This window comes from Bos grunniens, chromosome 26 (assembly GCF_055505025.1).
Source record: "Bos grunniens cultivar Pamir isolate PY7600 chromosome 26, Bosgru_T2T1.0, whole genome shotgun sequence".
Classification (NCBI taxonomy): domain Eukaryota; kingdom Metazoa; phylum Chordata; class Mammalia; order Artiodactyla; family Bovidae; genus Bos; species Bos grunniens.
In genome coordinates this window covers 13,973,993-13,987,062 of record NC_141190.1, presented here as the reverse complement: position 1 = coordinate 13,987,062, position 13,070 = coordinate 13,973,993, and the positions used below count along the sequence as shown (strand labels likewise).

Here is a 13,070-nt window from a genome sequence, read left to right as displayed (position 1 = left end):
TGGTGCATAGCAGATGCTCAATAAATGTTAGCTACTATTATTACTACACAGCTAGTAAGTGTGAGGACTAGGACCCCAGTCTAGGCGTGCTGACTCCCTAATCCAGAGCTCTGTCTCCAGTACCATGTGGAATTTGCCTTTCAGTAAATCATTGATTTAATTTCCATCTCATGTTGACCTTATCATTCTTGAAGGCATCTTTTTCTGCTTTGTTTGCTTTGACCTCAAATTTCTGAAGATCAAAAGGGGAATGTGTTTGAAGTTTTCTTCCTTCCTGGTTTTTTTTTAATCCCCTGACTTCTGTTGTCACCTGGGTTTGGTTGACCTTGAGATATCAGAAAGTGTTTTAGTAGGTGAATGTCTCATAAAGTTGTTTTCATGGGTTTGTTGGGGTTTCTCTGAATTTTACTTTGGTTGAAAGGCCTGGGGTAGGAGGCAGGGTTGGCTGCACTTGAGTTACACCCCTTCTCTGTGGTGCTAAGAGAATGTCTGAGAGTAGCATTACTGAGAGTAGCAGCTTCAGGGAGTAGAGATCATTTGTTGTAAAAGAGCCATTCTGAAGAAATCGGTAAAGTATTATGGCATATTCTCTGGGAAAGGAAAAGAAGTTGTAGATCTTTTTCTTGGTAATAACATTTGTAGCAGGCTTTTACTTGTGATTCCCAGTTGTTTTTACTCTGTCCACCACCAGTGTTGACATTTATGGCTGTGAAACAGGCCTGAGTGAAAAATCTGTGCACTCTTGTGGTGGCTACTCAGCTGCTATGGGGTGATAGCCTCCCTTTCCTCTGATGCCCAAGTTGAACCCAGTGTGGGATGTGATGCAGAAGATTGTAGGAGGCAGGCAGCAATGTACAGGAAAGGTGCAGCCAGCTCCATGGCCCTGCAGAGGCAAGGAGCTAGCTCAGCTAGTGCACTGAGCTGTCCATCCCTAGGCCTTTTTGATGTGCCTGATGCATTTACTGTGCGCAGACAGGGTCCTCTCCAAAAACAGGATGTTCAGTATGCCTCTCAGGATCTTTATGGAAGATTTGCACCAAGATTTAATTTGGTGAGGCAGGAGATTTGAGAAGACGTGCCGAGACCTCCTCTCTGTGATCTTTGCATTTTTTAACCCACTGACCTTTAATACTGTCCTTGGCAAGTTTAATTAATGTTCTCACATGAAATGAAAACACTGAACTTTTAATAGATTCCCTGGGGCTTGGTAATCATTTAATATTATTTCCAAAAGAGAGAGGGTATGAAGAAATGATGTATTATCCTTTCTGGTTTTTCAGTTAAGTTCTATTGTTCTTGCCTGGCCACCTGCTGAATTCTTTAGCCCATCCAGCCTGGAAGCGAAGCCCAGGAAACAACTCTGGGTCCTGCCATGCCGGCAGTCTCATTCTTGTGGCTCCATACCCATTCCTGTGGGCTTGGTGCTTTCCCTTGCATCCTGTCGTCTGCCTGTTGTGTTGGCCACTCCTGGTGTGCTGCCTCATGGTTGATCTTTCTCCTGTTGTGTTTCCTTGGATGCTCTGTATCGTAGATGAGGAGTTGGAGGAGAAGATAAAGAGCACCCATTATTCATTGTCCACCGCCTCTGTCATCACATGCTGCTCAGGACTCCAGAGAGCTTTGCGTCTAGGCCAGGCGATGAGCCTCTCTGTTGTGTGAGAAGCTTCTGAGTGTGGTTGTTCTTATCCTTCTTCGCCACTTACATCTTTCCGGCCCTCAGAGTGCCAGGGGAGGGCCTTATTTCTGATGATTTCCTTTGAGGTCACTAGCAGGACGGGGAGTAGAGGTGACAGCTGAGAAACTTAGCAAAGCTAAAGGGATTGTAGAGAGGTCAGACAGTTGAACTCAAGCTTAGATTAACTCACGATGGACCTTTGCTTAGCTGCCAGTGAGGCAGCGTGTGCCCAGAGCTCGCCCCTTCAACACCTGTTGTCCTCTTGGACGTCTTTGCTGATTCTCTCAAGTCAGCTTCCTTGCTTGTCTGGGCTCCCACAGTACTTTATATTTCCATTTATCTCCCTCAGCTTTGTAGCAAGTAGTTAGTTGTTTTAAAGTCTGTTTCTTCTACCGTGTAAGTCTCCAGACAGCTAGAACTTAGTCTGTTTCTCTCACTATTCCTCATAATCCGTAGATTGTGTGTCATTTGTAACAGTTGCTCAGTAAATCTTACTGAATGGGACAAAGCTCAGCATGTCCATGGACATCCTGCAGCTCATGTCCGTGTTTGCAGATCATGTACTCAGCTGTGAGGCAGGAGAATATCCTTGAAGAAACAGAGCATCACCATCAGATATGACATATAAAGACAACACTAGCCTATTGTTGAGCTTCTTTTGTTTTTTTTGACAACTTTGGTTGAGATATAATTCTCAGTTCACCCATTTAAAACGTACGGTTCAGTGGTTTCCAGTATGTTAACAGAGTTATGCAGTCACCAGCATAATCAATTTTAGCAGATTTTCATCATTCCCAGAAGAAACACAGTATCTATTCCCTCCACTCCCCCAGCCCTGGATGGTAGACCACTAATCTATTTTTGTCTCTATAGATTTGCCTGTACTGGGCATTCCATAAAATATATAGTATTTTGTGCTTGGCTCCTTTCAGTTAGCATAGTGTCTTCAGCACACATCCAGGTTGAAGCACGTGTCAAGCCTAGAGCTTTATGGAAATTGGAGGCCGGGTGATGCTTGTTTCAAGAGTGGCTGTGGCTCAGGCCAGTGGTGAACCTCTTGTTGTTGAGTCACTAAGTTGTGTCCAACCCTCGTTAAAGTTGACCAAACTATATAATGAAAACTCCATAGATGTGACTTGAACTTGCTTCCCTGAGTCATTTTAGAAATCAAGGTAAAATTTATGAGTATCTAATAGAGTGCCTGGCACATGAGGGTCTCAGGGACTATTTCTTCCCTGTGTCCCACTTCAGGTTCTTAGGTTTTAGTAAGAACTTACCAAAGTGAAACAATAGATGAGTTTTTAGTTGGTACTTGGAGTTTAATTTACTAATTCCTCCCCCCACCCTTTTGTTTTTGTCTCCCCAAGGCTATGCCTTTCTGCTGTTCCAGGAAGAGAGCTCGGTACAAGCTTTGATAGACGCCTGCCTAGAGGAAGATGGGAAACTGTACCTGTGTGTGTCAAGCCCCACCATCAAGGATAAACCAGTAAGTAACTTGCAGCCAGCTGTTGCTTTTCCAGAGCATGTATGCAATCAGAATAGCTGGTCACCTTCCCCTTGTCATGAGAATACTGGGAGCTAGGATCCTCTTACCCAGGGTGACCTCGCTATGCTGTAGTGCTGGACTGCTGCTGACGGGGAACTAATAACAAATTTCTCAGTTTTTGGTTTTATACCTTTGAGACTACATGTAAACAAATGTGCCCTTGTCTTTCACTTTACAGTTCTTTTAAGCTAATTCCTATTGAGAAACTCTGAATTGAGGTAAATAATGCCCTTAGTGGTTTTGGCAGCTGGTTTCTGTCATTATTTCAGATCAAGAGCAGGAGTGATTTATTTATTTTTTAAAAATAAAAGATCAAAATCTTCGATGTTTATGTGCCTTTGAATGCAAAGCTTTGTGCTGGGTGGTACCCACAGCTGGCTAAATAGAGCCTTCTGGGCCAGGGGCTTACACTCTAGAGTGGATAGCTTCAAACAGAGAAGGGGAGGGGAAAGATGGAGAACATGGACCCAAAGCCGTAAATAATGCACACTTCTACAGAATTTGTGATTGAGTCTGTGGTTTCTGAGCCAAAGAGTGTGAGTGAATAAGTCACTGGGTGAGAAAGGAAGACTACTTCCTTTCTCCTGACAGAGGGGATATCAGTGGAAAAGAGGCAAGACTGTTCAGGGCAGAATAAAAAACTTGAATAATACAGCAGAAGTAGACTCCAGGAGGTGAGGAGGGATAGGGAGGTCTGGCGTGCTGCAGTCCACTGGGTCGCAAAGAGTCGGTCACGACTTGGTGACTAAACAACAATATAGTGATCCCTGAAGCGGTTGGGAGAGGGGTGAGACTTGTGTGTCAAGGCCTGATGCTCGGAGTGGGAAATAGAGTGAAAACAGTAGCGTGGACTAAGGGGTAAGGCACATGTTTACCACGGGCCCTGCAGCATCCCCTGTAAGGCTTAACCAGAGGTGTGGGCTTGGTTAACAGCAAGGTTTACTCTCAGAAACATGTAGGGGAAGGAGTTGTGGTCGGATGTAAAGCTCCCAGTTTGAGTCTTGATTCTAGCATTTAAATATCTGCTTGACTGCATAAAGTCACCTAATCCTTGCTGTGACTTGGTTTCCTCACTGATAAAATGAGAAGACCAAGAGTTCCTCTCTGGGATGTTGAGAGGCTCAGATAAGAGGAAAAAGTATGTAAAAGCCTCTGATGAGGTTGGGTACTTGCCCAAACAGTGCTGCTAGTCCTACATGGTGCTAGAGGACTGGGGAGAGCGAGATCAGAGCTTATCTACTGACAACATCTTTTGAAAAAAACAGTGACTCTAGAACAGGGTTTATAATTGTTTGCAGAAGAATGATGCCAGGACTGGCCATCTGTAAGTGGGAGAAGGCAGCATGTAAAGCCAAAGAGCGAGTTACTAAGGAAAGGGAACCCTGGGTCATGTCACAATGATTGATGCAGAAGAAGAGGCAAGGATTTTAGCAAGTTTGAAAGTACCTCTGTAATTTTCAATTTCTAGGGCCATTATCCAGTTTCTATAACAGCAGTAAACAACATTGGATAGGGTAGCTATTCAGGTAGCTATACAGAAAAACAGTAGAAAATAGTAGGTTGGGAAAAAGAGTAGGGAGCCTTTGTTAACTTTGGTCTTAATTTAAACAGCATGGAGAGGCTGTGTTGAGGGAGACATGGAGACTGACTGGAATGGGAGTGTGTTTCTTCTGAGATAATAATAAGAAAGCTGCAGTAACTTGTAAACCTATTTGGAGTAATATGAAATTAGACAGACTGAGCGCAATTTGGCAGGGTCAGATGTCAGGGGGAAATGGTCACCCTTCAGAGAGTCTGCCACTGACACATCAGCGGAAGAGGTGTGAGGGTGAGCTCGGCAGTGTTGAGGTGGGGTTGATTGTACACTGTACACGGGGATTTGAGATGTGTTTGTATCTATCAAATGACAGAGAGGTAGAGGTACATACTGAGAGAGTTACACCCATAGGAGGTGAAGAAACTGATGGATTGAGGGGAGGAGCCTGGAGATGAGCAGATGGAGCTTATGTACCGTAGCAGGGCCGTGTCCCTGGCTGTGCAGGAGGAGACGGATCGTGTGCTTGACCAGGGAAAGCTCACACCAGGACTGGATGTCCCTGTGAGAGGGGATGAGCAGAGGTGGTATGGAGGCAGCACTATTACTGTTGAATATTTTCATGCCAAACATGCATATTACCCTTGGTATGAAGGACTTTTGAAATTAAATAGTGTAATTATCTGTTTTGGAAATGTTTATAGGGAAACTAACTTCCATTGTTTGTGTCTCTACGAATTTCTGCCTTATTGCAGTTTCCGTTTTCTGAGCTCAAATGAAGCAGTTTTATTGGAGCTTGGTGAGTTCTGAACGGTGGCCGCTGATCACGTATTTCTTTGACCCAGGCATACTCAGAATTTCCAGCATAAGCAATTTAAATAAAACTTAGCATGGGAAACATGGAAGTCCCCAAATGCCTGTAATTCTAATGAACTGGATCCCATTTTGGGTTCCGGCTCTTTGGCTCCATTTTTGAAACCTTCTCTTTCTTGGCTTTAGCGCCGCATCTTCCACTCCCAGCCTTATGTGGCCACACTTCCCCCCATTTCCACCCCCCTCCCCCTGCCCAGATTTCAGTACATTCCACCTCATCTTGGATGCTCCCACAGAAAGTGAGAGCTGGGTTGAACCTTTGGGAGTAAATGAGGACCTGGGCAATAGCTTGAGGTAAGGTCAGCTTCTAGAGGTCACTCACCAGACCAGAGCTGTGACTCTCTCCTGCTTTTCCTACTTTTTAGCTTGGCCGCCTTTCAGGTTCTTAGTGCCCTCATTCTGTTGTTTAGTTCTCTCCAGTCCTCCCTGAATTTCTCCTTAGAAATATACACCGTGTTCCAGAGTGATCTCACAGATTTTCTATCCTTGCCCTCTCCCTTCTCCACAAATCAGCCTCCCGCTTCCTTTGTGTGGATTAGGTTAATCAAATGGTTTTCCTAATACAGTGCCTGATAAAAAGCTTTCCCCTTACTTACCCTTTCTAAGATTGTGTTTGTTTTTTAACTCAAATGAATCTATAATTAGTGGATTTCAGGTAGTTCTATTTCTGGTCAGTGATTACCTTTCATTAAATGACTCCACTCAGACTACTCTATATTTAGGTCTGATCCTGAAAGATGGCAAAAGAAACTGTATTTATGGCCTGATAATTGACTGCTCAGTCTTTTTTTTTTTTAATAGTTTTTTTGGAGTATAGTTGATTTACAATGTTGTATTAGTATCAGGAGTATGGCAAAGTGAATCGGTTTACATATACATATATTCACTCTTCTCGGATTCTTTGCCCATGTAGTCCATTACAGAGTATAGAGTAGAGGATCCCTCAGTCTTAAAGAATGAAAGACAAATTGGCAAGAGCAGGAGTAATTGCACAGTCTCTAGATTTGTGTTTGTTCTTCCCCTCCTCTGGCAAGAGCAGTTCCATAGCTCACATGTCCCAGGCATCCCTGAGGACAGCTGTGTCCTTGTCTGTGCTTCCAGTGAAGCAGGCAGACACTGTGACAGTGGTCCCTCTTGTTACGGGGACTCTACTTTTTGAATGTATAAATAGGCTGAACCTCAAGGTTCAAGACAGCCGACTGATAGAAGAAGAAACCTAGGAGGGTCTAACAGATGGAGGGGCTGAAAACAGTAACCCTGAAAAGGAGATGAGGAGGAAGACGTCATGGTTCTTAACTTATGGAGCACTTTGGCCTGAGATATGGGATAGCAAACACCAAAGGAGTGTCAGAGAAGTTTCTTAATTGTTCCTCCTTAAAATTTATAGCACAATCACAATTTATAAATTTCCTAAAACATGACGGATCGACATTGCTATATATTTTTAAAACTGTCTTACCAAACTGATGTGTGCTTATATAAGGTCAGTTCTTCAGGGTATTGTTCAGGCCATCCACTTAAAACTAGAAAGACAAAAATTGAAAAACAAATGGTGGAGAAAGGAAACTGGAAATAGAAACTGGTTTATTTCTTTAAGTTTTAATTCTACCTAATCTATCGTTCCAGTGTCTCCTACTCGCATTTATATATCAGAGGAATCTCTAGAATTTTTTAGTCACTTTTTTAAGTTACAAAAACAACCAGGATTATTTTGCCTAGGATTTAACACTTTTCTAGTCTGACTTCAAATTTTTTTCCAACCTTAACTTTTTCTGCTTTCCTCCTGAACCCCATATTCCAATTAACTAAAGTATTTCTGCCCCCATTTCAATTTCTAATTCCTACCCTTATTTTCAGACTCCTCTCAAATGTCATCTCTTTTATGAAGCCTTCTCTGATCACTGCACCATCCTATAGTGAATCATACCTTCTATTATAGCTATCTCCAGCCCACATATAACTTTAAAAAATGCTGTGCCCTCCTTTTTCCCTTCAAACCATATTTGAGTGCCTACTAGGGACAAGGCCTTAGTGTTGGTTACTGTGAATCAGAATACTTTGAATCAGACATAAAAACAAGTGTTCAAAAGCTTAATAGTATAATGAGTAGATTAAAAAAAAATGTGTAAATACACAAATTTATGGAGCCTGGTGCATAAAAGGTTCTCAGATATTTGTCAAATTAATAAAAATAATGACTACGATGAAGATAAAATGTAGATTAATTATTTTGAACAATTCATATGTACCATGAGTGATGAAAGAAAGCTTCTTGGATGAAGTGTCACTTAAATGGGGCTTTAAAGGATGAAGGGAGTTTGGAGATTGACCAGAAGTGTGGAGATGTCGGGGAATAGACATTTTGGAGAAACTTAACAGTACGAACACAGAAATGAGAAATTGTGTGGTATGAATGCAGAACACTTCAGATGGAACACCAATGTATGAAGGGAATAGAGGGAAATTTAATTGGGAAATCTTGATTGATGGCCTCAGTCCTTGGGTTTTGGTATATTTGCTCAAACTCTTTCATTCCCCACCTACTACTTCCTAAGACAATAATTTTATCGTGACTCAATCAAATCTGGTTTTGTGTACTATCTCAACCTTGGAAATCTGCAGCACTCTGATCTTGATTTATTTATTTGTTCCTTGGGTCCTCAGGGTAAATTCCTGATTTGGGCACCTCCCATCATAAGAATTTCTCCAAAGAAAGAATTCCTCCTCTACACTGACAGAAGTACTTCCTATTCATAAGTCCTTTTTTTTTTTTTTTCCTCCCTGAATCTCTGAATTTGCAAAGGGGTCCAGAGTTTCGTAGTGCTTAAGTCTTTGGAAGTTGTTATTCCTTTCTAGAAAAGCCTAAAAGATGCTGCAGTTCCAGTGTACAAGATAGTAACCAGGGGATGAAATAGCCAACCCCATCCCCTAAAGGACTGTATTCAGTGTTTTCCAAAGTGTGTTCTGAAGAACACTTGTCTCATCACACACTGATCTCTTGAAAGGATCACTGACAGAAGAAGGTTTGCTCTTAATAATAACAGGTATTGCTTACTGGGCACTTTTGTAGATTTTATATCCACTTTCTCCTTTAATTAAAGATTCCATAGCCAAGAACATTTGGGAAACATTGATATATTAAAGTTCTAAGGAGTTTTTCAATAAATAAATGTGTGTAAGATTGTTTAACCCAGCATATTATATACCTCTCTGGGGATTATACTTGTGAAGATTCTGGTGGAATTAGTATTCCGTGAAGCTCGCTCAAAGAGTAGGCTTCGTCCCAGGAAAAACTTAGGTAACTTGAGCTTTTATGTGTACATTCCTCTCAAGAGTTTTAGTGAACAGCATGCCAGGGACAACATCCTTGCCCTAGCACCATGGAGCCGAAAATACACATTTATGTAGACGTTGGACAAAATTGTCTGGCTGCAGAGTACGAGTGCCTGAGGCTATGAACCTAGAAGTTAAAATAGCTGACTGTAGTGCCAGCTTCATTGTTAAATCATTTTCGAGCTTTTCTAACTGCTAGTTCTGTTAGCTTTAAGAAGAGTCCATGGGTCATTTCTTAATGCATTGAGAACAGGCCATATGAGATTGGAAAGGAGAGAGATTAATCGCTCACAAATGAAAATGTATTTTGACTTTTGAAGGAAACTCTTGCGAAGCAGAGCTGGTGGCCAGTGGCTTGGAGGACAGGGAGCCTTGCAGGCACACGACATCATTGCAGCAGAAAGAGAGACTTGGGGTCAGAGAAACCTGTTTCAGTCCTGAGTTGGTTTCACACTGACAGGTTTCTTTGTCTTTAAAGTAGGGATAATTTTATAGCATAACAGTTATGGTGAGTTTCAATGTGACGGTGTGTGTAAAATGCCTAGCACAGTGGGACAGTGTATGCTCAAAAGTGCTAGTTTCTCCTTTCTTTCAAAAGGAAATCATCTGTTATGCTTATACTTTCTAAGTGATGTGTGAACATCAGAAATGGTGACAAGCACTAGGTAATTCTGATCACTGAGTGGGTCCCCTGGTGGCATCAGAAATTTTCACAAATTAGGCCCAAGCCCTGGGGCACCCACTGGTGAGCGGACGTACAATAATTCCATGTCTCTGGAAGGTAGCTTTTGGTGGAGTGAGGAGAGTGATTAGGCAGCTATAGAGGGACAGCTGTTGGACAGGTTCTTACAGCACCACTGTCTGCCCCTTGGGAAAACCTTCATTAATTCACCATTATACTGAAGAGCTCAGAGCACTCACTAAGGCTTGGCTACTGTGCTGAGCAGTCGGGACCCACACAGAGAAGTGGTCTCAGCCTTAGAGGCCCCTGGAGTCCAATGGAGAGAAGTAGCCATGTAACAGTAAGTGGAGTAAGGAGTCAAGGTGCTATGATGGAAGTATTATAGACAGTAGTTGGGCAGGGGAGCCAAACAGCAAAATGATCAGGAGTCCCTGGGGGCTTCCCTGGTGGCTCAGATGGTAAAGAATCTGCCTGCAATGCAGGAGACCCGGGTTCAGTCCCTACGTTGGGAAGATCTCCTGGAGAAGGGCATGGCAACCCAGTCCAGTATTCTTGCCTGGAGAACTCCATGGACAGAGGAGCCTGGAGAGCTGTAGTCCATGGGGGTCTCAAAGAGTCGGACTCAACTGAGTGACTAACACACATGTAGGTGTTCCTGAGGGAGTCTGCAAAACCTGTAGCAGGAAGGTGTTTCCTTGAATCTTATGAATGTTAAGTCCAGATATTAATCATATCATCTAATTGATAATGGCTATATTATATCAAGTATAGAGCAAGAAGGTGTACATTACCATTTTGGGGGCACAGTTTATGCATGCTCTATTTTTGTACTGGGTGCCCTTATGAAACAGTATGCTGCTAAGTCGCTTCAGTCGTGTCCGACTCTGCGCGACCCCATAGATGGCAGCCCACCAGGCTCCCCTGTCCCTGGGATTCTCCAGGCAAGAACACTGGAGTGGGGTGCCATTTCCTTCTCCAATGCATGCAAGTGAAAAGTGAAAGTGAAGTCACTCAGTTGTGTCCGACTCTTGGCTCTACAAAGGGCAATTGAATTGTTCAGCAGTAACTGCAGGTCCCAGTGGAGCCTGTGGTTTCTGTGCATCAGGCTGTGCAGCTTGGCAAAGATGGCAGCAGTTTCCGTCTTGTACCTGCACTATTTCCTGACACTGCTGGTGGGCCTTGGAGCATCGTAGGAGAGTGTAAGAGAATTTCCCGGGATTACTTTTGGGTTCCTGTCTAGGAAGAATCCTGGCTATTTTGCTGAGGTTCTCCAGGGCTGGCAACCTGTTGGTGTCTGAGGAATAATCTTCATTTTCTTTGAGTCCCAGTGGAGTTCTGCCTGGTGGCCCCAGACCTGCCCAGAGTACGGGAGTCATATCAAGGCCAATGACTCTGAGCAGCTATTAAGTCCTTTCTGGCCACTTAACTGTAGAAGATACAGGGAGGGCATTTCCTTTTCCTCTCCATTGGGTGGAGGACAGTATTTGAGAATAATAGGTAGCACCGAAACTCCTCAAAGGTGGCTGAGCTGTTTGTTAGGGCATTATGTGGTAAAAATTAGGTTGAGATAAGATACCAAATACAAAAATACTTTGAAGAGTCTTAACCACAATTATTGCCGTTATGACTCTTTAGTTTTATAGTGGTCATAATAATAAAACAACCCCTTGCACCGTGGATGAGATAAAGATGCCTCACAAACCACAGACTAGCTTATCTGTGATACTATGGGGCACTCCAGTCATTCTGTGAGGTCTGTGATGCTTAAAATAGAACTGCTGACAGCTGGGGTGGGTTTGGGTTCATTACCACTACAGCTGAGCTGTTGCAGCTGTATGACCACAGACCTAGGTTTAGCTGACTCATCCTGGCTGTCAGGAGAGCTGGGATGCTGCTTACTGGGGAGAGCAGTCCTGATGGTTCTGCACTGTTGTTTTTCTGATTCATGTCGATTAAAAGGATTGTAGGATTAGGGAGAGAAAAATGGAGACATTTTCCTGAAGAGCTTGAGTAGGAGTTTGAAGGGTATTGAAAAGAGGAAAAAGGAAATGGGGCCGGGTTGGGGGGATGCTGAAATATAAGCTTTATGGGTAATTTGTGGGAGAGAATAAATGGCCTGAAAGAGGGGTTTGGTCAGGTAATTTCCTAAACTGACCACCAGGTTGCACTGTTGACTCTGAACAGTTTGGTTGCACTTTGGAGCTGCCTTGAGCCCCGCAAATGAAAAGGAAGGCACCACACAGTAGAACCGTTCAAGTGGTAGGTATTTGTAACCTAAGGAGAGGACCAGAGCAGGTATAGGATGAGATTTGCAAAGTGAGCTCAAGATAGCATTATTTATTGGTAGTGTGTGCTTAGTCACACAGTTGTGTCTGACTTTTTGCGACCTCCATGGACCATAGCCCACCAAGGTCATGTCTAAATTCTAAATAGTGGTCTGAACTGAGAGAGTTCCAGAGCTATAGGGAGACTTGGTCATGAACTTGAAGCCCTAAGACTTGTGTTTAAAACTGTTCTTGCTAAAACTGTTCTTATCCTGTTATTAAAGATACTATAGAAATGCATTTTTTGTTTAACTTAGAGGCTTTTGCAAATTTTCAATGACATTTTCTTTTTAGGAAATATTGTTATAGCATCCTATCAAAATAAATGACCTGTATGATATTTCTTAAGTTTTTCCCCCTAGGACTTAGCCTAATCTTATCCCTATTAATGACTCTGTTTTAAATAAAATGAAATTTAAGTTATTAGGTTGGTACAAACATAATTGTGCTTGCGGACTGTGAATTTTAAATCACTATAACTAGGTTTAAGCACATCTTTGTTAATCAAAACAGGAACCATTACAGTCAAAACATTTTTGCCAATGAGAAATACATTTGCTTATTCCCATAGAATAAAAATCCATGCTTCGGGATTCAGTGAACTCTTGGAAAGCATTTTCTGCCTCCTGCTGGTTGTACAGGTGTTTTCCCTGCAAAAAGTTGCCAAGTTGTTTGAAGAAAGTGGTAGTTGATTGGGAAGAGGTCAGGTGAATATAGTGGATGAGGCAAAACTTTGTAGCCCAATTCGTTCAACTTCTGAAGTGTTGGCTGTGTGATGTGCATTCAGGCATTGGGCCCTCTGTATTGACCAGTGCTGGCTGCAGGCATTGCACTTTTCAGTCCATCTCGTCAACTGGTGAGCATACTTTTCAGATGTAATGGTTTTGCCAGGATTCAGAAAGCTGTAGTGGATCAGACTGGCAACAAACCACCAAACAGTGACCATGACCTTTTTAGGGTTCAAGTTTGGCTTTGGGGAGTGCTTTGGAGCTTCTTCTCAGGCCAGCCACTGATCTGGTCGTCACCACCTGTCATATAAAATCCACTTTTCATCACACATTACAATTCAATCAAGAAATGGTTCATTGTTGTTGCATAGAATA

At 42.8% G+C, this 13,070-nt stretch overlaps 1 protein-coding gene across 28 annotated transcripts in view; it reads left to right on the top strand.

Annotated features, from left to right (window-relative positions):
- Positions 1–13,070, top strand: part of CPEB3 (cytoplasmic polyadenylation element binding protein 3) — a 348,047-nt gene that overhangs the window by 229,954 nt on the left and 105,023 nt on the right. For all 28 annotated transcript variants that reach the window (XR_015155640.1, XR_015155643.1, XR_015155642.1 and 25 more), the window contains one exon: positions 3,043–3,161. Coding sequence is in view for 21 of the 28 variants with exons in the window: in XM_086378576.1 (XP_086234702.1) it covers positions 3,043–3,161 (119 nt within the window). In the remaining 7 variants the exon portion in view is untranslated. The remainder of the gene's footprint in view (positions 1–3,042; positions 3,162–13,070) is intronic.